Source organism: Pipra filicauda, unplaced genomic scaffold (assembly GCF_003945595.2).
Source record: "Pipra filicauda isolate LSUMZ 115617 unplaced genomic scaffold, ASM394559v2 scaffold222_size1277272_pilon, whole genome shotgun sequence".
In the NCBI taxonomy this organism is placed as follows: domain Eukaryota; kingdom Metazoa; phylum Chordata; class Aves; order Passeriformes; family Pipridae; genus Pipra; species Pipra filicauda.
This window is the reverse complement of record NW_024104335.1, coordinates 79,163-101,415: the sequence shown is the minus strand read 5'-3', so window position 1 is coordinate 101,415 and position 22,253 is coordinate 79,163. Positions and strand designations below refer to the sequence as shown.

At 41.9% G+C, this 22,253-nt stretch overlaps 1 protein-coding gene across 5 annotated transcripts in view; it reads left to right on the top strand.

The window, feature by feature from the left end:
• The window catches only part of MOB2 (MOB kinase activator 2), a 113,825-nt gene extending 93,170 nt beyond the window's left edge, over positions 1 to 20,655 (top strand). For all 5 annotated transcript variants that reach the window (XM_027724151.2, XM_027724149.2, XM_027724152.2 and 2 more), the window contains exons 2-5: positions 9,352 to 9,512; positions 10,657 to 10,750; positions 17,631 to 17,755; positions 19,335 to 20,655. In XM_027724151.2, coding sequence (XP_027579952.1) covers positions 9,352 to 9,512; positions 10,657 to 10,750; positions 17,631 to 17,755; positions 19,335 to 19,645 — 691 coding nt within the window. In that variant the 3' untranslated portion in view covers positions 19,646 to 20,655. The remainder of the gene's footprint in view (positions 1 to 9,351; positions 9,513 to 10,656; positions 10,751 to 17,630; positions 17,756 to 19,334) is intronic.
• Positions 20,656 to 22,253: the final 1,598 nt, after the last annotated feature.

Below are 22,253 nucleotides of genomic sequence, written 5' to 3'. Positions count from 1 at the left end.
GTATGGGCCTAATGGTTTTGGAGTGTTTGCCTGGGGACTAAAATGAGCTGCATGTTAACAAGACAAACCCTAGAACACAGAACTCCAGCCTGTATTTTCAGCTGATGAATGGCTGGGCAGAGATGCCCTAGAGAGTCAGCATGGGATGGCCTCTCCTGTCCCTCAGTGCTCCACACCAGGATCTGCTCTGAGCGCCGTTCTTGGGAAGGAGGAGTTGCAGTCCAGGGAGCATATACTGTGCTTCTAAAGCAGAGATTTGCCTTCCTTCTGCTCCGTTTTGGCTTCCTTTGTCAGACAGTTTGCTAACTGGAGACTTAAAACGAACAAAAACAAAGCCAAGAACCACCACTCCATATCTGTCACAGGCTCAGGATTGGGCACCTCTGACGCAGGGTTCTGCTTTGTGGTTTGTTCTAAGCATTGGATAAATTAGTTGTTGCAACACTTAATCTGTGACCTACTGAATCTCTGTTACCACAGACCTTATTTGGCTCCATGCAGAGCTTTTGAAAATAAACTTTAGGAGAGATTTGTTCTATTTCACAAATTACCAGAAGTCTTGACTGCAGTAAGTTGCTTAGGAAAAGAATCTTGTTGAGGCTTGATGTTGGCACCTCCAGGTTTGGGTTTGTGCGGGCTTTTTGGCACCAAGGTAGAAGAGAACATTTCAAAATGAAGAACAACTGCATATTTGCTTGGGTAATTTTGTTTCTTCTACTGAATTGTTTCTTTTAAATTACATCACTGGCTCCTAGAAATAAATGATCCGTTTGTTTCCCATTGGACATCACTTCCTTGGCATCCCACACAGCCCCTCTCCCAGGTGTGTTGTCTGGAGGGGAACCGGGAGAGTGCAAGGACTGTACAGTCAGAAGACCCTTCCCAAAGGCAGCCATAGAGGCTGGATACCTCCTTTCTGCCTGGAGGAGGAGTTCTGGCAGGTACGCCCAGAGAAGAAAGGAAACTCTGGTCCAGCGTGTTTTACCACAAGAATGCACTGTGCACATTTTTGTAGCATTAATTGAGCTGTTGCATGCCTGGCCTTGCCTCTGCAGCCATTCTTCCCAGAGCTGCATTGAGGAGAAGATGGGGGATCCTGAGTAGCCTTACCTGGGCACCAGCAAACACCTGGGAGTTTCAGCAGTGTAGTTAATGTGCCTCTGACACACCAGTATGGGCAAACACTGAGCTTATGCTGTGAGGTGATGTGCAAGGGAGGAGGGAAGGAGGGAGAGGTGTGGAATCGTAGAATTGTTTACGTTGGAAAAGACCCCTGAGATCGTCAAATCCAACCATAAACACAGCATGGTTGAGTCCACCACTAAACCACATCCACACATCATAAATGCCTCCAGGGATAGTGACTTCAGTGCTTGATAACTCTTTTGGTGAAGAAATTTTTCCTAATATCCAATCTAAACACTGAGGCCATTTCTTCTTGTCCTATCAGTTGTTACCTGGGAAAAGAGACTAACCCCTTCTTGCTACAACCTCCTTTCAAGTAGTTGTAGAGAGTGATAAGGTGCCCTGAGGCTCCTTTTTTCTTGACCAAACAACCCCAGCTCCCTCAGCTGTTCCTTGTAAGACTTGTGTTCCAGATCATTCTCCAGTAGGTGGGTGGGAGTCCTACAAAAGGGAACAGAAAGGCCTGATGTACCAGAGACATGGCATGTGCAGGTGCCCCATGTTCTCCTTGCTTTGCCAGCGGCACCAGCTGGAACTCAGTTTGGCCCTACAGAACGTTTTGGGCTTTCTGTTGGGAAGCAGCACTACGAAATAATGTTATGGCACTTGTCATCCTTAACATGCCTGCCATGCCTTGGCACCGACTGTTTACAGCAGAGCATCCGGAGGCCAAGCAAAGATTCCCTTTTAAGGCCAAGAGCCACTATGAGAATTCAGAAGAAAAAGTTTCCCTGGCATGTAGGGTACATTCTTCTTTCCTCCTCCTCTTGAATAAACTATTAGTAACTTTTAAAAACAGAACAAGAATGAAGAAGCAGGGCCAAAAATGCTGCCAAAGACATTTTATGCTGCGCAGCCCCCTTAGACCTGCACAGCAACCAAGCCCTGGAGCTAACCCAGGGCGGGAGAGGGGAAGGATGAAGCTGAGATCAGAGGAGTCTGTCAGAGACCTGGGGCAAGAGGAGATCAGAATGGAGACTGTCTTAAAAAGTTTAGTCTCCTTCCCTTCCCCAGCCCAGGAGAAATGGACTGTCCACAGCACTTTTTGAACAATTGTACTGTATGATGCACCAGGATTTGGACTGCTTTCCAATGCACAGCTTCCCTTCCCATGCTGATGTTCTTTCCTTCCCCAATCCTGCATGTGGATGTGTACATCCAGGATTTGTGTTCTGGGTGTGCTGTCACATGGCACTTTCAGCTGAAGACTTAGCAGTGATCTGGGTTAAAACAGGACATGGGATTGCAGAAAAATCTCCACAGAGGTGCTAATTTTGAGCTGTTTTAAAGAAAGAGGGGAAATACAAATATAATCTCTAGCTTTTTCCTCAAAGGAAGGGCAGCTCTACTGATGTTCAAATGAAGCTGTTATTCCCCTTTTCTTGCATGCTATACAAATAAATAAAGACACTGAATTACCAAGAAGGGATTTTAAGCTGCGTAGCACTTCTGAGTTTCCAGTTCTTGCTCTTAACTGAGGAGAAAAGACTGTGAGCTGCTGAGGTAGGAAACTGGACAGCCTTCAAGACTTTGTTCTTGACCTGTAAAAACTGGCATAACCTGCTTCTTCATTGTTCTTGTCACTAGGACTTGTAAATTTTAGCTCATAAAACTGTTTCCTTCCTGCTATGAATGGGTTCAGGACTCCCATGCTTACGCAGAACATTTCTAACCAGAAAGTAACTGATAATTTCTTTCCAGTAAAGGGCCACAGAAAAAAACATAAAGGTAAAAAGTAAATCTGTGAGCAGCTGACCCCATTTTCCTTACAAAGCTGTAGCCTTCTGTGGATGGCTGAAATCATTGCATTTTTCCTTTCTGCAAAGGGAGTAGATCAGAGGGGGAGAGCTTGCATGTTAGAATTTTTTTACCTTTAATGTGTTGTGTTTTGTTCCACGCACATCGCCTTTGACTCCTTACCCAAAGAAGGGAAGAGGAGAGAAGCTAAAATGCAAATGTCCAGTATACCTTTAATTTTAAATTATAAAAACCCTTATTCACTGGAAAAATTGAAACAAAGTGTTCATAAAGACTGTGTTGTGTCAACAACAAAGCTTCTAAAAGACACTGTTAAATTGTTGGCCTACTGCCTCTCTAATTTTGTCTTTTAAGAAGCCAACCCTCATCCTCAAATTACCAAGAAAGTGGCTTTTGGCAGGAGTAATGATTCACTTTATAACACTTCATCAGTGGAGGATATTTTAAAACACAACACTTCAAAAAGAAAGAAGAAATTACAGGCTGAAAAGTTGAAGGCCCAGATAGTTTGATATATCTGGTAGTTAAGTGTGTAGAGGTATACCTGGAATATGGTGTTGCTGTTGGAGACTGTAATCCACATAAAAGTTTTTAGTTGGAAATGTGCCATTTAAACCCCAAACTTTTCCAGATTGTGAACTATACAAATTGTAAAGTGCAAACCAGATTACTTGAAAATAACCCCCAAACCTTCAGGTGATTTTTTTTAAAATATAATTTAGTGACACATCTGTGGGCATCTGTGTTTTTGATCTTCCTTTAAACAGATTTTTTTCTTTTTATGCCACTTCTGCATGCATTGCTGTGAACTGGGGGGGTTGTGCTCTCCTCTGACCAACACTAATGGAATATGTCACGGCAGGATTGTCAGCAGTTGAGACCTGCTTTCTGGTGATTTGCTGGGGATTGCTAAGATTATAGCAGTTAACCTTGTGTAAGGAATACAGTTGCTAAATAACCCCCACAAAACCACACGACATTAATCACAAAATATGCATCTTTGTCCTTTAAGTTTCGTGATCCGTGGTGGTTTTCATCCTCACAGACCTGAGATGACTTTTTAGTTTTAACGTTTGCAAACAGGGAGACAGATTTGCCATGTTAGGCTTGTCAGACCTGGTCTGTCAATTTTCAAATAGAAATCAGTGTGTTTAAGACTTTACTGGAACCTAAAACCAGTGCATGATCCTGAGGCACAGAGTGGTCAGAATTTTGCCTGGAGCTCTCGTCATCATCACTATGGGGGCTTTTTTTAAATAAACTTTTTTACTTTCTGCAGTTACTCTTATTTCTGGTACTAAACCCACTTTGATATGCCACACTGAAAAGAAAAAACTCACTGATTACATGTATTTAAAAAATAAAAAATAAACAGCCACTCATCCCAAGGACAGTTAGTTATATGTGAAGGTAGGAGAGGAGGATCAAAGTATCGTAATTTGTTTTTGAAGAGATTTCAATTTCAGATGCAGTGTAAGAAACCACACAGCTTGCTCGAGACAGCAAGAAATTATTATAGCTGTGCTGGTTTCCTCTGGAAAAAAAACCAAATCCTGAATTGGTAGAGATAATTTAAAATTGCATGATCAGTTTAGGGAACTTTGGCATTTAAAATACCGCTAGCATTCCCTCTGTGTGATCAGCCTGGCAATAAATCAGATGTGCAGGACCAGAACCATGGATGCCTGGTACAATTCCAAAGTTATACATCAGGTTATCAAGCATGTCCACATAGTGGTCATTGTGTCTCTGATACTTCTTCAGCTAAACCAGATCGCTCCACGTGTGCTTCTTTCCAAACAAACCATGTTGGTTTACACTGAAGCACATCTTTAGCATTTGTACTATGAATAAACTTTGAACCTTACAGCCAGTTTCTGCTGTGAAATGGGAGTAATACTTCCCTCAAAATGGTTTTGAAACTAAACACTTGGATGGTGCTTTAAAGATGCTCCACAGTGCAAAGTTCTTTAAACTAAGAAACTGCTGAGCATCTGATCAAGAAGGAAATGAGAGATTAGAGGAGGAGGATCTTTATTAACTGAGATGGGATAAGAAAAAAAAATGGGAAATTGGCAGTTTTACTTGATCTTAACAAAGCAGTTGGACTAGGGAAAAAAATCATCACAGACCACTGGGCCTGTCACTTGGTGTGGAGTGTCTTACACATCTCTTTCTCCAGGCAAGCTTCCAGCTGCTGTGTTTTCTAGCTGAACACAAGACTGAGTATGGAAGCCCTGCTAAGAGCATTAGTGACTGTACTGTCTTGGACTGGAGCCAGTTTGCTGAACCTTCTTCTAAGACTTTAGATGAGTGATCTCTCTTCTGCCATTTCCCATCACTTTTCCCTCTCTGAAACGTATTCGTGGGTGTGACTTGGCCTATGGCATCATATTCAATTGAGTGCCTAAAACCAAAGACAGACCTATCCCAGGAGTTTGAGGAATTAGTTTGTACTCTGGTTTGCCTGTCAATAAAAACTGCAGAGTGCTGTCTCCTTGGATTCCTTAAAGATGTTTGTTTCCTTGGTAGTTAAGCACTGATAGACAGGATTTGGTCTGTCCTCTTGACACACCACGAAACAGCTGCATAACAGCTATTCCTCCAACTGCTTTGGTGATACAATTGATCTGACATGGACATGTTAAGACAAATTACCAGAATTCACTTATTTTTGAAGAAAGACACTTGTAAACATGAATCAGGACTTGGGGTGCCTATAGCTGTGTTTTGAAAGGTACTGCTCTTTTTGTGGTCTTAGATCACATTTAGTTATGTTTTCCCATAAACAAGCATCTACAGGTGATGGGTTTTGGTGTTTCCTGAACAGAACAGTCGTTCTGGACACTTCAACATTTTTCATATTTGTGTACTTTAAACATAAAATGAAAAATTAAGGAAGGCATCTTGAATGCTCACAACAAAGGAAATAATGGATATTTCACTTTGTGCCTTTGGAGTTGATTCCAGCTGGTGTTTTCTTACAAATCTTTGAAAAAACAGCGAACTTAGAGGTTGGGGTGAGTAGAGGGAAAGGAAGCTAACTCCTAAACTTTACACTATTTGGTAATTCTGGTAACTGTGAATGTATGAGCTTTGATTCATCTTGAATATGGAACTATTATTTATTAATTCTTAATCATGTGTAATTGTTTTTCTAAACCAGGTTTTTTTGTACTGCTGTACGCTTCAGCTTTGTAAGTTTGTAAAAGAAGTGCTTTAAGTGTGGGCTGGTATTGATAGTTTCGAAACTAAACCCACAGCTTTACAGCCTAGAGTGAATATGACTCAACTAATTTGAGTAAATCAATATAAACTAAGTTCTGCTTAATTGAGGGGGTGTGCATGATCCAGTTCAAAATAATGTTTTTAAGGCTGGAGGGTTTTTTTTAGTTTTTACTTACAGTATTTGTGCCATGTAGTGTCCCAGCTGCACTGCATGGAGAACACAAAAATCCGCTGGTGTAAACAATTTCTGTGGTCTTGCTTTAGCTCTCAGCAGCTGCAAAAGGTTAACAAGTTTGTGCTGCACATGGTGATGTGATATGCAGGTTTTTTCTGTGGTGTGAATAAACTCTTTGATAGCAGTGATTATGGACATTTTGCAGATTCAGTGATGATACCCATGGGTCAGGTTCTTTTTAAACCAAACCAAAGCTTTGGAAAGGGGCAGAGCATGGGATTCTTCAGGAAGCTTCTGTTTAAAGTACTCCAGTTCCAGTACAAGGCAATTGTGGAAAGACTTACACAATTTTATTGAAAAGACATGAAGTAGCTGCATGTACCAATCTAACAGAGAATTAACATTTGTGTGGAGATGCGAGAGGTTCTGGTTTTTGTAAAGGAATAATGTACGGTTGTTTGCAGTAGCAAACTTGTGAACATATTTAGTGTTGAATTTTTATTCTCATGAAATGGGGAGAAGATGTTGAAGTGAGGGTGAGGCACACACCACTCATTCCTATGCGATGGAAGGCTTGCCTCAGCCTCCAGTGTCTTGCTTCCTTCTGTGGTTTCCCTTCCAAGCCTGGTTCTGACAGACTGTCTTTGACCTCTTTGTCTCTCCTTCCCTCCTCCACCTCCTCTCAGAAGACTGTTCTTAGCTGATGTGGCACAGCCCTAACCTGGGGCCCTTGGTTTAATTATCCTGAACTACAGCAAAGACAGAAACTCTATCCAAACTACTTCTCACTGATAACTTTTTTCCCTGAGTGTGGTTAATGTGGTTTGTCAAACCAGTCTCTGAAGTTGAAGGTATTTTCTGCATGACTGTTACTGGAGCTATAATTTTCTTTAAAATGAAATTATCCTTGAATGCCTGAATCCCATCCCCCCAAACCAAACCCGAAAACCACTAAATGTAGCAAATGCAAGTGTTTGAAGATGGGAATAGTTAGCTGACAATCAGGAACTGTTATCTAACTGAGCATCCCTTCTGTGTTAAGAGGTTTGTGCTGAGGAACAACTGACTTCACATGTCTTAAAACATCCCTTTGTAGAGCAGTTGTGAGAATTAGTCCAGGTTGCTTCACTCAATAAATGTAAGTGACAAATCTTGCAGGCTCCACTTGAATTGGAATGCACTACTGTGGAAAAAGGAGATGTGCAGGAGGAGTTGAGCACTGAATTTCTCTTCACCAATACTGGATTTAGTTTATTTTCATCCTGAATTTGTATTCTTTAAAAAGATGTTTTATGACATAGGCATCTTCTCTCTAACCATGAAACCCATGTTTGTCATTAACATAGGGAAAGAAAGTGTGACCATCTGTTCCCTGACAGAGACCTGCGGTGCTTTCTGAACATCTGTGTAAATGTATCGTGACGGTGTAACTGTATATTGTGCTGCTGTCACCAAGCTTTCCTTAGTTTTTCCTTGATGATGGCCTTTCCAAAATCCAGAAGTCCCTCTACTCTTAATTTACTGGTTGGAGACAAGTATGTCAAGACTCAGTACAAGTTCAAGACAGTAAACAGTGGCAGTGCTGGTGATCCAAGTTATGGCACTGCTTTCCCGTGAAAGGCACATCTCAGTCTCTCCCTTCTATGATGTGGATGATGTGGACAATGGGTTTAATTAACAGATCAGATCAGCAAAAGTCAAGCCTGCGTGTACCTCAGACAGGAACACACAGTTGGAAGATTATTTAAAGTGTGTTAAGACCCAGAATGTGAGGTTGGTTTCCTTTGGATAGGATCTAGATGAGTTTTGACAGCAAACTTAATGCAGTTGTCTCCAAAGGTGGGCTTGTCTTGGCTTTACCAGTCCTTAAAAAACACTTTAACCGAAAAAGCCTGATGTTAACCATGTCCTGGCATCTCCTCCTTGTATTCACGTGATAGTGCACAGCCAGTATTGCCTTACGCTTGTCCCTCACCATTAAATACATCTTCTGTCTCTGCTTAGGGATTTTTTAACTGTAGAAACACATGGGTGTTTGACCACATAGCCTAGAAGACCAGAGTGCTTGACCCGCTGTTCTTCCTCTGAGGTCCTGCTGGTCCAGGACTGAGGTCCAGGTCCATTCTTTGGTCCAGGAATGTGGGTTGGGTTGAGAGTCTAGCTTGAAGATGTTAAAAACAGAGTGAGAGAAGACTCCAGTTATTACAGCAAACACTTTACAAATGGGAGATGAAAAATCTCAATATGCCCTGGAGATAAATGCATTTTATGGAATTATTGTTTGTCTACTTTTATAAATCCAAATGGAAGGTCATTTCATAATGCATTGGATTTTAAAGGATTTTCAGAAAAACACGAACTTGGTTCTTTCTGTCTCAGGTCTCCCAGGAGTTGAGAAAACAGGTGTTTTTGTGGTTATCACTGCTTCTAGCTGAAGTCACAGATGCTCACTTCAAGAAGGCTTCTGGTATCTCAGAGAACATAGGGCTGGAGAGCAAGGAATGCTGTAGCTTTGAATGAGCTGCACCAGGTTTTCCAGCTGAGAGCTATCTTGCAGCAGCCTGCTTTTGCTGTCTCTCAGACTCCTGTTTTGCAGGTGACTGCTAACTGTAGGGCACAGCAGGTTGGTAGTCACGTTAGTTAGAGTAGCTCCTTCAGAACAGTAGTTCTGCTGTCTGTGCACAGGCATAAAGAGAGGCCGTCGCTCTCCCAGTGGTTTGCAACCTAAACTGGCAAAAGGGCAATGGAGAATGGAGCAGCTCAGTCTCAAGTTTCTTGACGCCTTTAAAACTTTCACTGTACTTGAAAAAAGGGTCTGAGCTCAAATACACTTTTAAAGAAATTATCTCTTATTTTGATTTGAAAAAGAAAGAGCTAAGGGGAGGGAATGCAGGAGGAACAGTGTAAAAACAAATATAAGAGTTTGGATAACTGCTGCTTTCAGGTTTCTGTAGCTGTTCAACAGTAAAGGTAACCTTGCTGCTCTCTTTTTTAATCTTTTGCAGGAAGTCCAAGGGAAAGCCAAATGGTAAAAAGCCAGCGCCAGAAGAGAAGAAACTTTACCTAGAGCCAGAATACACAAAATCCAGAATTACTGACTTCGAATTTAAGGAGCTAGTGATGTTACCACGAGAAATAGACCTCAACGAGTGGCTTGCCAGCAACAGTGAGTATTGCATTCATACAGCTCTGAGCTTGCTGTCTATGCTCGAGAAGGCCTTCATTCACCCTTTTTACTGTTTCAGTGCTTAGAGAGACTCTCAATGACTATGGTTACTGTGTAATGCATGTCATTATACCCTGAATAGTAATTAAGTTGTCTCAGGTACAACACAGCTGTGCTCAGCAGCATGGAAGCCTTGATCGTTTCCTCTTTCCACCTCCCTCACTGTGGCACTGAGGGCATTAAAGTTTTGGATGTTCTTTGGATGCTAAACTGGCTGCTTCTGCATGTTTCTAACTCAAGCTACTGGCCTTCCAGAAGCATTGTAAACATGGTAGTTTCTAAACATTTGTACGTAAAGCAAGTCTTTTGGTTGGATTTCTCCCCACTCCTTTCAAGCTTTGGTGGAACTACTGTGGATTTAAACAGTAGACAGGCTGAAACTTAGACACACGACTGACTACTGTGACTGAACGCTGTATCTGTGCATCTCAGTCCTGATTTACTGTACTTCCCAGTGCTTCCCCTGCCAGTCCTCACCTGCAGCTATGGCCCACTCTTGTTTATGTTTTCAACAGTAGGTGGTAGTAGCAAGAAAATACTTTAAACTGCATGTTAGGAAAGTTGATAGAGACTCGTTAAGAAAAAGTGAGGTGCCCTGTGAGAAGTACTAAGATGTTAAATTATCTCATGAGATTTTTAAGAAGTAGATGTGTACTAGTTTTCATGCTGGTTCTTTTTACAAGGGGATGTATTGTGAGAACTATTAATGCTTTTTCTAGCCACTATATACTGAGTCTGACTTCAAAAGAACATAGCAATTTGTTTGCCTTCAGCTTGTAGTAGAGTATTCTACTGTAAAGGTGAGGCCGATGACGGAGACACTTTCCAGTCTTACTGCTTTGTGAGTAATGAGAGCTGATGCATCATGGTGCTTTCATCTTAAATACAAACAAGACCTTTCATTCTATATACCTCTTTGTTTTGCAGTTCATCATTAGGCTCATTTAGCTAAATCATGTTTGAATTCATATGCAAGCTCAAGACTGAGGTCACTTCACTTGCTCTATTTAAATAATTGTCTGAAGGATAACCAGTGTTTGAAAGTATTTTACTTCTGAATTTATTTCCTTTGTTTATTTTTCAGCAACAACTTTCTTTCATCACATCAACTTACAGTATAGTACAATCTCAGAATTCTGTACAGGAGAGTCATGTCAGACCATGGCAGTGTGCAATACGTAAGTCAATATTTACAATTACAAGGTTTCCATGTCTTCAGAGTTGCCCGGGGGAGGATATTGGTATTGAATGGCATTGGGCAAGTGTTTTACGGCAGGTCTGTACTTGGTGAGAATGTGTCAGCTGTGCATTGTCTTCTCTCCCCTCAGCAGTGAAGTGCGATGGAAATCTGTTTTTGTGGAGGACTAGAAGGATGAGAATCTTTGAGTGCTCTGAGCTGGTTTTATAAGGTCAGATCAGAGAGGCAAATTACCATGTGTGTGCTTGAGGGAGAGGGGAACAAGGATGTTAAGGAAACTTCCAGGTCCACCCATCCAGGAGCCACTCTGGCAGTCATACTTACACCAACTGAGCTGGAACTGAGGCCCCTTCGCAGCTACACACTGCACACTCACACTGTCAGACCAGGTTTCCTTACCGGCTCGACCCCAGGTTTCTCATAGCGGAGTCTGAGACGTCCTGATCCTTAAAACAATTAAATCTTGGTGCAGTAGCTATATAACAAAATACCAGCCCGAGTTGCTGCCTCCGAGAAGGGACCCGGAACAAAGGAAACCCTGGGTTTTTATACCCTCACAGTCTATGCACGATAAAATCTGGAGTTTTTAGCAGAGTCATCAGCTCCTGCTGTGTCTCTGAGTGTCCAGTCCCCTGGCTGGGCCACAGGTCCCTGTGCCCTTTATTATGCAAAGGGTCGGCAATTCACAGCCCCTTGCCTGGGGCTCCCACCACCCAGAGCTCAATCTGCAGCTGCACCCCGAGCTACCTGCACTGAATGTATTCCTCAACAAGGGCAAGGCAGAACTGTCTGTACTGGTAACAGTGCTGGGATTCCATAGGAGGCCGGGGAGGATAAGCGAATTGTGAAAACCTCAGAGGGTGCTTTTGATAGCTGGAATGCTGACAGAGCACCAGGCTGCTGACAGATAATCTCTAGCCTGACTGTAAGCCACCGTCTTTCTGCCCGAGCCCCTGGGCACAGAGAACACAAGTGGCAGCTTTGCAAAGAGTAAGGAAAACGTTTTGCGTTGGCACTTTTCCACCTGTAGAATTTAGCAGACTTTTTTAACGTTGACTAGCTATCTGTTATGAAAGAAAGCTTTATAGTTTTACTGTACAATGTGAATATAAGAAAAAGTTAGCATGAACTCCTGCTCTTGATGAGCACAGTCCAACATGATGGAATATGAGATCCAGTCGAGTATGAATAAGCCTGTTGTGTTGTGGGGTTTTTTTCCTCCAACACGTGTTGATAGTCCTTTTCTTCCCTCCTCTTGCATTTCCTGGGGTTAATTTAATTGAAATGGATTTTAAAGCAGAAGACTGAGCAGTTAATGTTATAGTACATCAATCAAATATCTCAGGGAATGTAGGCAACAGAACCAGAACTCTATATTGTATCTCTGACAATCATTACATAGTTCTTAGAAAGAAATCCTTGCTTAATTCACTGGGCTATCTTGTACACTTGAAATTAATATCAGAGGCTTTCTTTGAGAGCACTCTAAAGAATGCAAAGTGTACTGTGGATATTTTTGCATGTAAAAGTTGGAACGATAACTGTCAGAGAATTAAAGGCCATGCTAGGGACTTTGAAAGCAAGCTGAAACAGAAAGTAATAAATCTCTGCTGGACCCAGATTTTATCAAAAGGAGACAGAATGTCTCTAAATAAGAAATGGTGATCAGTAAGATGAGTGTTTTGTTAACTCTTGCTCCCAAGCTTTCTCATGTTTAAATTCCTGTTGTAGCACTGCCTGTTCAAAGGACTGAATTTAACTGTTTATCCACTTGGCTGGTGGGAAATAGTGGTTAAAAGGAGGTGGTGATAGGGAGCCTCGCTCCATTCTGCTCTTAAACGGTTCTCTGTAAGCAGTTTGTGCTGCAGAATAAAGAGAGGAAGTGCCTGTAGGCGGCTCCAGCTGTAGTCTGTATTTTTAATGGTGAGGAATGGTAGCAGAATGTTCCTGTCCTTTGTTTTGGAAAACTGAAAAATTGTGGGAATAACAGGAAGCATGTCTACATTTGGGCAAAGCACTTGAAACGGTTTGTGTGTAGCTAAATCATAACAATTTCAGTATCTTCCTGTGCTTGGGGCAGGTGGCTGATTCATGTTTGCAAGCTGTAGGCTGCATATTGGTTTATTCTCTCAGGTGTGTGGGTCTATGAAAAAAACCACCAAGGTGAGATCACCAAGCTACACACCTCAGTACAGTTCAGCTTTGAGGGCCCTGTTCATTATTGTGTTCTCCAAATCCTCATCTTTATGTTCTGCCTTTCCTAGCTCTTCCCTTTTGGAAGAGCTTTGCCTAAATGGAACATGGAGAACTGCCTCATAGATGCTCATTTGTTCATATCCAGTTATGAGTATGACAGTGCTTCCCCACCCCTTTCTTTTTTTTTAATTAAAAGTCAACCTAATGCAGTAAGGTAAGGATGTGCTTGTTCTGTTGTAGAAACACGAGTCGCTCTGGTTCATTGTGCCTCTGACCTGTCTCCAGTATGTAAAGAGTGCCACCTAAACGTCAGTGTCTGTTACTGGTTAACCCAACAGACACTCCAGACTTAAACCTTCTGTGGCCATGATCTGTTTGTTCAGGTCCCTGGGAATAAAATGGCATCTAGCTATGTAAGATGGCCACAGAATTACAGTACCTTGGAATAAGGGTGCAGTTTGCCATGTTTTTCCTGTGCTGAGTTTGTAGGTAGTTCTGTATGAAGGTCTGCATTTTGTTCCACTTTTATGTTTTCCCTGTCCAGTTCCTGAAGACGTGTTTTGGATCACACCATTCTGGTCACACTTAAGGAAGGCTTTTTGTATTTAAGGTTGAGAAGTAACTATTGAGAACAGGTTGATTGTCAAGTTACTTTACATTCAAATGCACTGCAAATACCCAGTCCTACATTTAAAGTATTTGCTGGCACTAGAAACACTGGTTGCAGCTAAATATTTGAGGTAAGGATTTAATATCTCAGAGAAGCTCCAGCCAACTGACAAACTGCAGACAGATGCAGCTTTCAGCCCTCTGTCAGATATGTGAGATAGCACAGCCATCTGCACACAGTGAGGAGGAGAATTTCTGCTTACGGTCACTAAGAGACATCTGACCAAAACTTAGTCTCAGTATAGAACAGATGGAAGCCTTTACTGGCAAGGTGGGATAATGCCAAGAGAAACACCACAGTGCCCACTTATCCTCAAAATTTGATGAGGTTGGCATGAATGTAACTTTGGGAATTACTTAATTTTGCTTATTAATATGATTATCACTTGTAAAGCAGGTACTGTATTTTTAACACAGTATTTACTATTTAGATTTATTATGCTTTATAGCTTATTATTACACAAAGCAGCTTTTAAGCACCATGAGCTGTAAACTGGTTTTGTAGCTGACACTGGGACAAAACTTGTTCAGGTGCTGCAGTGAGTGTACCAAACTAAGAGCCAATATAAGTGCTGTTCATAAGGCCAAGACTACAAAACTCCTGAGGCATCAAGGATGGATGCAAACTTCTAGCAGCCCTCCTTTCAAGGTGTCGTTTTGGTCCACTGAAATCCCTTAATTGATAACTTTTTTTTTCTAATCTTAGTCTCCTCTCTCATCGCTACCTTGCCCTTAGTATCTCTGCATATGGAGGGTAGTTCCTTTTAGAAATCTTAAACTTCAAGTTTTGCTTTGTCTTATATTTAAATTTCCCAAGCTGTATGGTTTTACATTGATGGCTCCTTTCTCTTTTCCCCCATCCAAAATGTTCTTTAGCCCCTATCAAACCATCAAAGCTGTTCCAGCTGCTGACAAGCACTATATTCCTGCCCTCGGCTTTCTACATAGCCCTTTTTTTGGTATTTCTACCAGGACTGTCTCTTCTTCCTTTCCAGGCAACCTAATCTCCACAGTATTTGCTTTTCCCTCCTTCCAGAAGCTTTTCTTCTTATATACCAATGTAACTTCTATTCTGCCTTGGTTTCTATGTTATCAACACAAGCACAGAATGTTTTAGAGGAAAAGGGATAAAATACATACATATATTAAGATGCAGCATTGTTAATTCATATGTGTTATACTTTATTATTTGCATCATAGGCTTTTCTCTGTTAAACCCATAGTCATTTTCCCCTGGAATTTAGAACGGAGCTGCAAATTCCTTGTGCTCTCCATACTGGGGAAGTTTAAATCTGCCAGAAATTATATGGGAAATAAAATAATCAAAATCTGCATCATGTGAGCACTTCTTGAAAAAAGTGCCTTTAAGTCTCATCCTCTTGTCCTTTCTGCTTCCCATCCATTCCCTAATATGGGACTGTGCTGTCACAGTGCCAGTATTGGAATGCAATTAGGCTTCTGTGCCCAGTTGAGCCCTTCCTCGGCCCCCGCCTGCTTCCTATCTTGTTAATGGAGATAACTCCAGCGTACCAGGTGCGAGATGTTCAGGGCATGTCAGGGGCTCCTCTCTTCCCCTAAGACCTGTGAAGTCTGTTCACAGCACCAGAAACATGAGGAAGACACATGATTCTAGTCAACAGGACAATCCTTGTAGTTATCTCCTTAGTTTTAATGATTCTTCTTTTAAATTCCTACTTTGCATAATCAGCCTAATTTTCAAGGAAAGGCAAAAAGGATATTCAGTGGGATGTTAGAGCAGATTTATTCACTTATATTTTCATGTAAGTGAACTTGTACAGTTGCCAAACTGTTTCTTTTGACTAAGATCCAATTATCAAGACTCATTTTTGTGCCTAAGGGCAACTCTAAACTATGCTTTCTGTCTTGCAGTTGAGGGTTTCTGCAGTGTGAGAGAATTGCTGAGGTACAGACAGTCCAGCCTGCTTCTGCTCTTGGCAACAAGCACCGTCTTAAGACCCGAAATAAGGCTGAGTTGCCTAGGACTGTCTCACTTCAACTTATTGCAAGACTAGACAAATGAGGTGGCTTGTGTGTTGGTGCACTACATTGTGTAATTCCTTATATGTGGATTGTACAAAGGAAGTAAGCAGTGATGAAAAACAAACACAGTCTGTGCCTAAGGGCTCAAATGCCAGTTTTGATGCCTGACATAGCTCTAAAAGGAGCTTTTGACTCCTGCTGTTTTCACCCACTTTCTCACCTTTTTATGCAATTTTGCAGTCAATCCTTGCTCTTCCTAGTAAATGACAGTGACCAAGCACCACATAGTGAAAATGAGCTGAAAGAAAAATTCTAAAACTTAAGTGTCTGCAGGAGCAGTTTTCAGTTGCTTTTCCTCTCTTAACTTGAACTATCTACTTATTTCTGCAGCTTCCTCTTATTTTAATATGGCTTTTGGCATGAACAGCATTATTAGTTTCTTCACCTCACCACCCTCAGGTCCCTAAAGAATCTTTTAGGGCAATGAAAACACATTCTAAATGAAAACTTTTTAGTTGCCATTAACATTTTTCTTTAGTTGCCTCAGGACAGTTCTGCTGGTCAGTACACATAAAACTTCACTTCCCAGGTGGCACATATAGATCCTTCAAGTTCATTGCAGCCTAGTCCTGTTAGGCCTAAGGTGGCTAAACGTCACACTGAAGTAATATTTTGTCTAGGGCTATAAAGAGCCTTATTCAGTGATTTGTGTGAGAAATGTTAGATCACAGATCATTAGCCAGCAGCAGCAGAGCTGGAGCTGAACAGACAGGCAAAAAGTAGTGTCCTGGCTTTATAGGCTCATGTTGGGTGTGATGTCTTTCTAGCCAAGTTCTTTCTCATGCTCAAACCACTTCCATTCTTGCTTGCAGTCAGCAAACTCCAGTAATGTTGTGTTCTGAGAAGACCAATGCAATGGATTTCTTATCAGCCCTATAATGATACAGGACTGTTCCTGGAGCTTAGGCTGTTTGAAGAAAGAGTTCATAAACTGGGACTCAAGACACATCTAATGTGACATAGGCAAGAAAATACCAATTAAAAAGTGTTTTGCTAAATTCCTTATCTGTAAAACATTTCTCACTGTCTGCCTAATCCAGTGGATATCTGCTCCTGGTAACAGTAGGAGGTACTTTAATTAACTATGACTTTATAAAAAAGGGAACAAACCTTCAGTTATTTTATAGCCTTCAGATTCTCCATCAGGTGAGGGATGGCTGCAGTTAATCAAGATGATTATGGCTAACTGATTGAATTATGGTTGCTTTTGAAAGTCCAGGCAATATGCTAATGTCTCCTGTAATATCCAACAGGAATATTCACTGGTGACAGAATCAAATGTATATTCATGTGTTTGGTGTAACTGTAAGGAAAGGAGCAGAGTTCAAGGGCATGCTGTTAGGGATGTGCAGAAGGGTCCTGAAAACTTTCCCCAAATTGGATCTTGGAACAGGAATTGAAGCACTTAAAATCGCTGCTGGTCCTTGGGAGCACCAGGTTGGAAAAGCCGGTGTTTTGGAGCCACCATCTGACCGTTTAATAATACTGCACTGCAAGACTAATTTATGTTCTGTGATGTTAAGCATCAGAAGTTCACCAGTTTATCACTGTGCAATGTTCTTGCCCTTTTAAAAATAGTTATATAATGCTTTCCTGTACAGTTATACTGGCTGTATCTAAACCCTCAGCCTGTCATGGATAGTGAATTATTGCTGCCTCAGCAAAGCTCCTCTCCTTGGAGACTTGTCAGCAGACTTTCTGTGCTTGGTACTGCCACCTGCACTCTGGCCTAAACCCATAGGGAGAAACAAAATTGGCCAACAGAAATTCAAGGTCTTTGATCTAGAAAAGAAGTGAATCTGTTCTGCAGCAGCTGTGATGTGTTTTGGTAATGTTGCAGCTGTTGTTTTATGTTATTTAGACACTGACCTCTTAGAGGAGTGGAGCTGAGGAGCCAGAGTGTGATGCGGTAACACTGTCCATTCTCTCCGCAGACAGTACTACTGGTATGATGAGCGGGGAAAGAAGATCAAGTGCACTGCTCCTCAGTACGTTGACTTCGTCATGAGTTCGGTGCAGAAACTAGTGACAGATGAGGACGTCTTTCCAACAAAATACGGTATGTCTGCTTCCTGGGGCTCTCTGTGGAGGCCGTAAGGAAAGCGAAAGTTGGCTTTCAGCATATGTATTACAACAAGACGGCTTTCTCACTTGTTTGTTTGATGATTTTGTTGTTGTTTTCTTTGTGTGTTTCTTTTGGTTTCTTTAAGGGAGATTTTAAGTTTGGTTCATTCTTGCAGTAAAAAAAGACTTGTGCTGTTGGTGCATGAACTGGGGTGAAAGTCTCACACCTGTCTCCTTGGCTTCTGTTTCATCATCAGTACATCTTTCCCTTCAAGCATGTTGAGATCATCTAGCCTGTGTTCAGAGAGGATAAAATTCTGAAAACAGTCAGCAGGTGTGTGTTCAATACAGCCTGCTGACAGCAAACTAGAACTCTGTTTCCATTAGAGCCTCAATACATTAAGGGGGAAATAAATTGGATTGCCAGGAATGCGGCTTGCCTTCTTTGCCGAAGGTTCTAAGGCCTTGTCTCTCAGAGAGTTTGCAGTCTCCTTTCCCTTACAAAGATTAAATAACAATGTGATTTTTAAGAGCTGAAAAGCAATAGGAAAGTAATTTTAACTCAAATTTGTATCTGATCAAGATTGCTACATGCAATGCCTTTGTTTAAGGGGAAGACAATAGAAACCTGAAGTTATTTTTGGTTGCCCTAATCAGGACTAAAAGCAGCTGGCTTCTTGAGCCACTTCAACAGGTAATTGGGAAACTAAGACATTACAATATAGAAAATACTAAGCTAGCAGCCTTTGCTTACAAGCAGCCTGATCTGGAAAAAGGCAGTATCTAGTGAGACTGTGCCTAGTAAGCCAGCTGCAGTTGTCTTCTGTTTTTTTAATATTCCCAAGGTCAGCGAGGGCACTTCATGCAAGTGATTGTCTGTGAGGTCAAGGGGCACTTCAGACCAGTAATAGACTTTGCACTGTGCATCACAGGATGGCAGGTGTTGCTTTTTTGTTTGCCTCAGTTTCACTTTCAGTGTTACTAAAGTAGTTACCATGCAGGTCCAGTACTCCAGCACTTGCTCTAGGCAAGCACAGTTTCAGCTGCCTAGATAGAGATGCCTGATAGAAGGCACCCAGTATTTCCTTCCATTTCTTTCCCATTCAATAGAGTTTCAGCAATGAAATGAGGGAAGTCGTTATGTAAAATCAGCCAAACAGCTGCACACTACCAAGGCCCGTGTACCTTGGCTTCCATTTCAGGATCTGTGAATTGGTTTCCTGGAGAAAAATTTGCTACTCCTGGACAAACTAGATAAGGACCTAGAAGAATCATTATTTTTACAGCCAGTAACAAAAAATGTAGTGGTTTTAGAGAAAAATTATACTTGCTTCGTGATCTTTGAACCCTTAGGGTTTAAAATTTAACTTCAAATGAAAATGCTTAATACCTCCGTAGATTCTTCCCCTGAATTCCTGTAAAGAAAGATGATAGGATGATAGAGGACCCTCTAGTTGTCTGCTGTATATGGTGGGCTAGTTGCTGTTACCCACAGGTCAGCCCACCCAAATGCTGCTGAGGAGCTGATGGTAAGCAGCTGGTGCTATCATGGTGTTTCTCCATCTTCCTTTCAGGCAAGGAATTCCCAAACTCATTCGAGTCCCTAGTGAAGAAGATCTGCAAGTACCTGTTCCATGTGCTGGCCCATATCTACTCCTCACACTTTAAGGAGACTTTGGCACTGGAGCTGCACGGACATTTAAACACACTCTACACACACTTTATCCTATTCATCAGGGAGTTCAACCTCGTGGACCCTAAAGAGACCACCATCATGGATGACCTCACAGAGGTCCTCTGCAGCAGCAGCGGGAGCAGCAGTAATGGGAGCGGCAATGGGAGCAGCAACAGCGCAGGAGCACAGAACCATGTGAAAGAGAGATGAGCCCTCCTACAGGATCAAAACTAACATTAAAAACAATATTATCTATTCTGTGTGTATGTGTATGTATATGTTCAGATATACATACAGACATATACAGCGATGAAAGCTGAAAGCAATGATGCTGCCACCACAGGACGCGCAGTCGTACAGGACTGTACGGAGCTTTGGGTTAATGCGCCAACTGGCGAGAAGTTGCACCAATTTTATTTTATTTTCTCTCCACTCCTCCTTTTACCTATTCAGATGGAAGATGAGTGCTGTTTTTAGAGAAGAGCCAAGCTTGAGAGTGGGGCCACTCTTGAATTTTTTGGTTGGGTTTTTTTTTTTGTTGGTTGGTTGGTTGGTTTTTTGTTTTTCTTTCTTTGGTCTTGAGTGCAAGCCCTTTGGTCTTTCTAGGCTGGTGGTCCTGCCATTTAAAAATATCTATTATACTATAAGAAATAACTTTTACTTGGAAGTGGCTTAAAATGCAGGTTTGTTTGGGGTTTTTTTTTGGGGGGTGGGGGTGGTTTCTTGGTTTGGTTTTACATAGACTGCCTCTTTACCCTGCCAAAAGCTCCCCCATTGAGTGCATCTTGCCCTTTGTTAGCTTGGAATGGGAAGAAACTCCTGGCTTGACTAGAGTAGCAACTAGGGGCTTGCTACGTGTTGACAGCGGGCATAATTCTCCAGTTGGCCCATCTATGTGGTCAGAACGTGCAAGAGGATCCACAAGCCTTTCTGCTTATTGCTCCTACAGTATATATACTCCTTCTTCTGCTCCCCTGCCTCTTCTTTTCCCAGGCACACCTCTACAGGTAACAGGAGTAAGATCACTGCAGTCCAAAACCCATGTGCCAGAGCCACCACCTTTTGCTTTCCATTGAACAGAGGCCCGGGGAGGGGGGAGAAGGGTGCATTGAGTCAGTCACCGCCTGTGCTAGAAAGATGGCTGTTGGCATAAAATTATATTGTTGGCTTATTTTAGTTCATCTGTTCTATAATAATAAAAGCGAATCTATCAGCCACAAGCTTTGTTTTTGTTTTTGCAGCGTCAAAACTCAGCAGACTCCACCCCTGCAGCCTCCCTCTCACCACTGAATGCTGTTGGCTCTGCTCTCAGCCAGCTTTATAAATAATGGGTTGTCTTCCACCCTGTAATCTTACATTTATAATCAATTCCTTGCTGTTTCCGGTAGCCGTGGGAACCACCTCCCCAGATAATCTGAAGATTAACAACACTTGGAGAGAAACAAGTTTCCTGTTAGTACATATATCCATTCTGCAAGTGCTGTGGGTTCCTGCATATCTTAGAGCAAATACTGTATCACAGCATCTCTGGATACGGTATTGTAGCTGGACAGTGATACCACTCTCTTTCCTTCACATTTCCACTGAATTCTTGCAGTCAGCATTGGGAAAAAGCAAATGTTGTTCGAATTGTTCCTCTATCAAATCTGTGGCAGCCTCTGAGAACTGTTTGTTACTGGTTTTGGTCATTATCCTGGGATATATGCAGGATTATTATAACTGACCTGACATGAATCCTAGAAGGTTTTCCTGAGTGAGGTCTGTAGCTGTAGTAAAAGTCAGTAGAGAGAAGGAAAGGAGAACGAGTGCAAAGAAAAAAGTGAAAGAAAAGCACAACCAAGGGGTGAAATTAAAAAAAAAAAAAAAAGAGGCATGAGCAGAAAAGGAAGAATAAAAAAAAGCATAATCAAGAAAAGAGCTTGTGAAATGTGCAAGAGCAACAACACATAACAAATGTGCAAGTGAGAAAAAGAGCAATAAGTCATAAAAGTGAGCAAAAGGGCACAGGAGAAGGAAATAGAGGAGGGAAGAGAGGGAGCGAAAACAACCTCAAACTTTGTGATCTCAGGCTTGTCCTGTGTTTTTTGTCTCTGGATTGTGGGTAGCTTGCAAATGTGCCAAAATCCCGCTGACCTGCTCGGCTGGGTGCTGCTAACACAGGCTGCTCAAGAGCACTCCTTCCCCACCATGTCCTCCTGCTACAGCCTCCATATCCAGACAAATATTTCCATTCAGTCTCCATTCATGCTGAGGTGAGCCTTTAAATTAAAATTCCCTACACCACTGTCTGAAGGGAAAACCAGAGGTCAGCAGCAGCAGTCAGAGCAGTGCCATTTGTAAGGCCCCTCTGCTACTTGCCCTGAGAGCACACAGTAGCATTCAAGGTAAGAAACCAATAGCAAGAACAACAACTCAAACCCAAGTAATATCTGGTAATTTATGATCTACCTGTAAAAATGCATTTGCAGTTGTCTTGTCTTAAAGACCATTTAGAAGTGATATGCATTCGAGAAAGGCTTGACTTGAACAAGAGGCAGTTCAACCCTGGAAAGACTGACCTCACTACAACTCTTAATTTCCAGTCACAACACAGTGATGTCTGTATCAAAAGCAAGGGTGACTATACCTTAGCTTCCCATAGGAGAACTGGCAGAACCTCATAGGAAGTCTGGGAACACAAGTGTTGGTGCAAAGCAGCAAACCATTAATTCATCTACCAGAGAACAGTGAAGTACCACGTTACCTCTAGAAGAGCCTGCTGTTGTTCGTGGCAGCTGTCCCGAGTTTACTCTGCAGGCATTTGATATTCCTGAAAGCA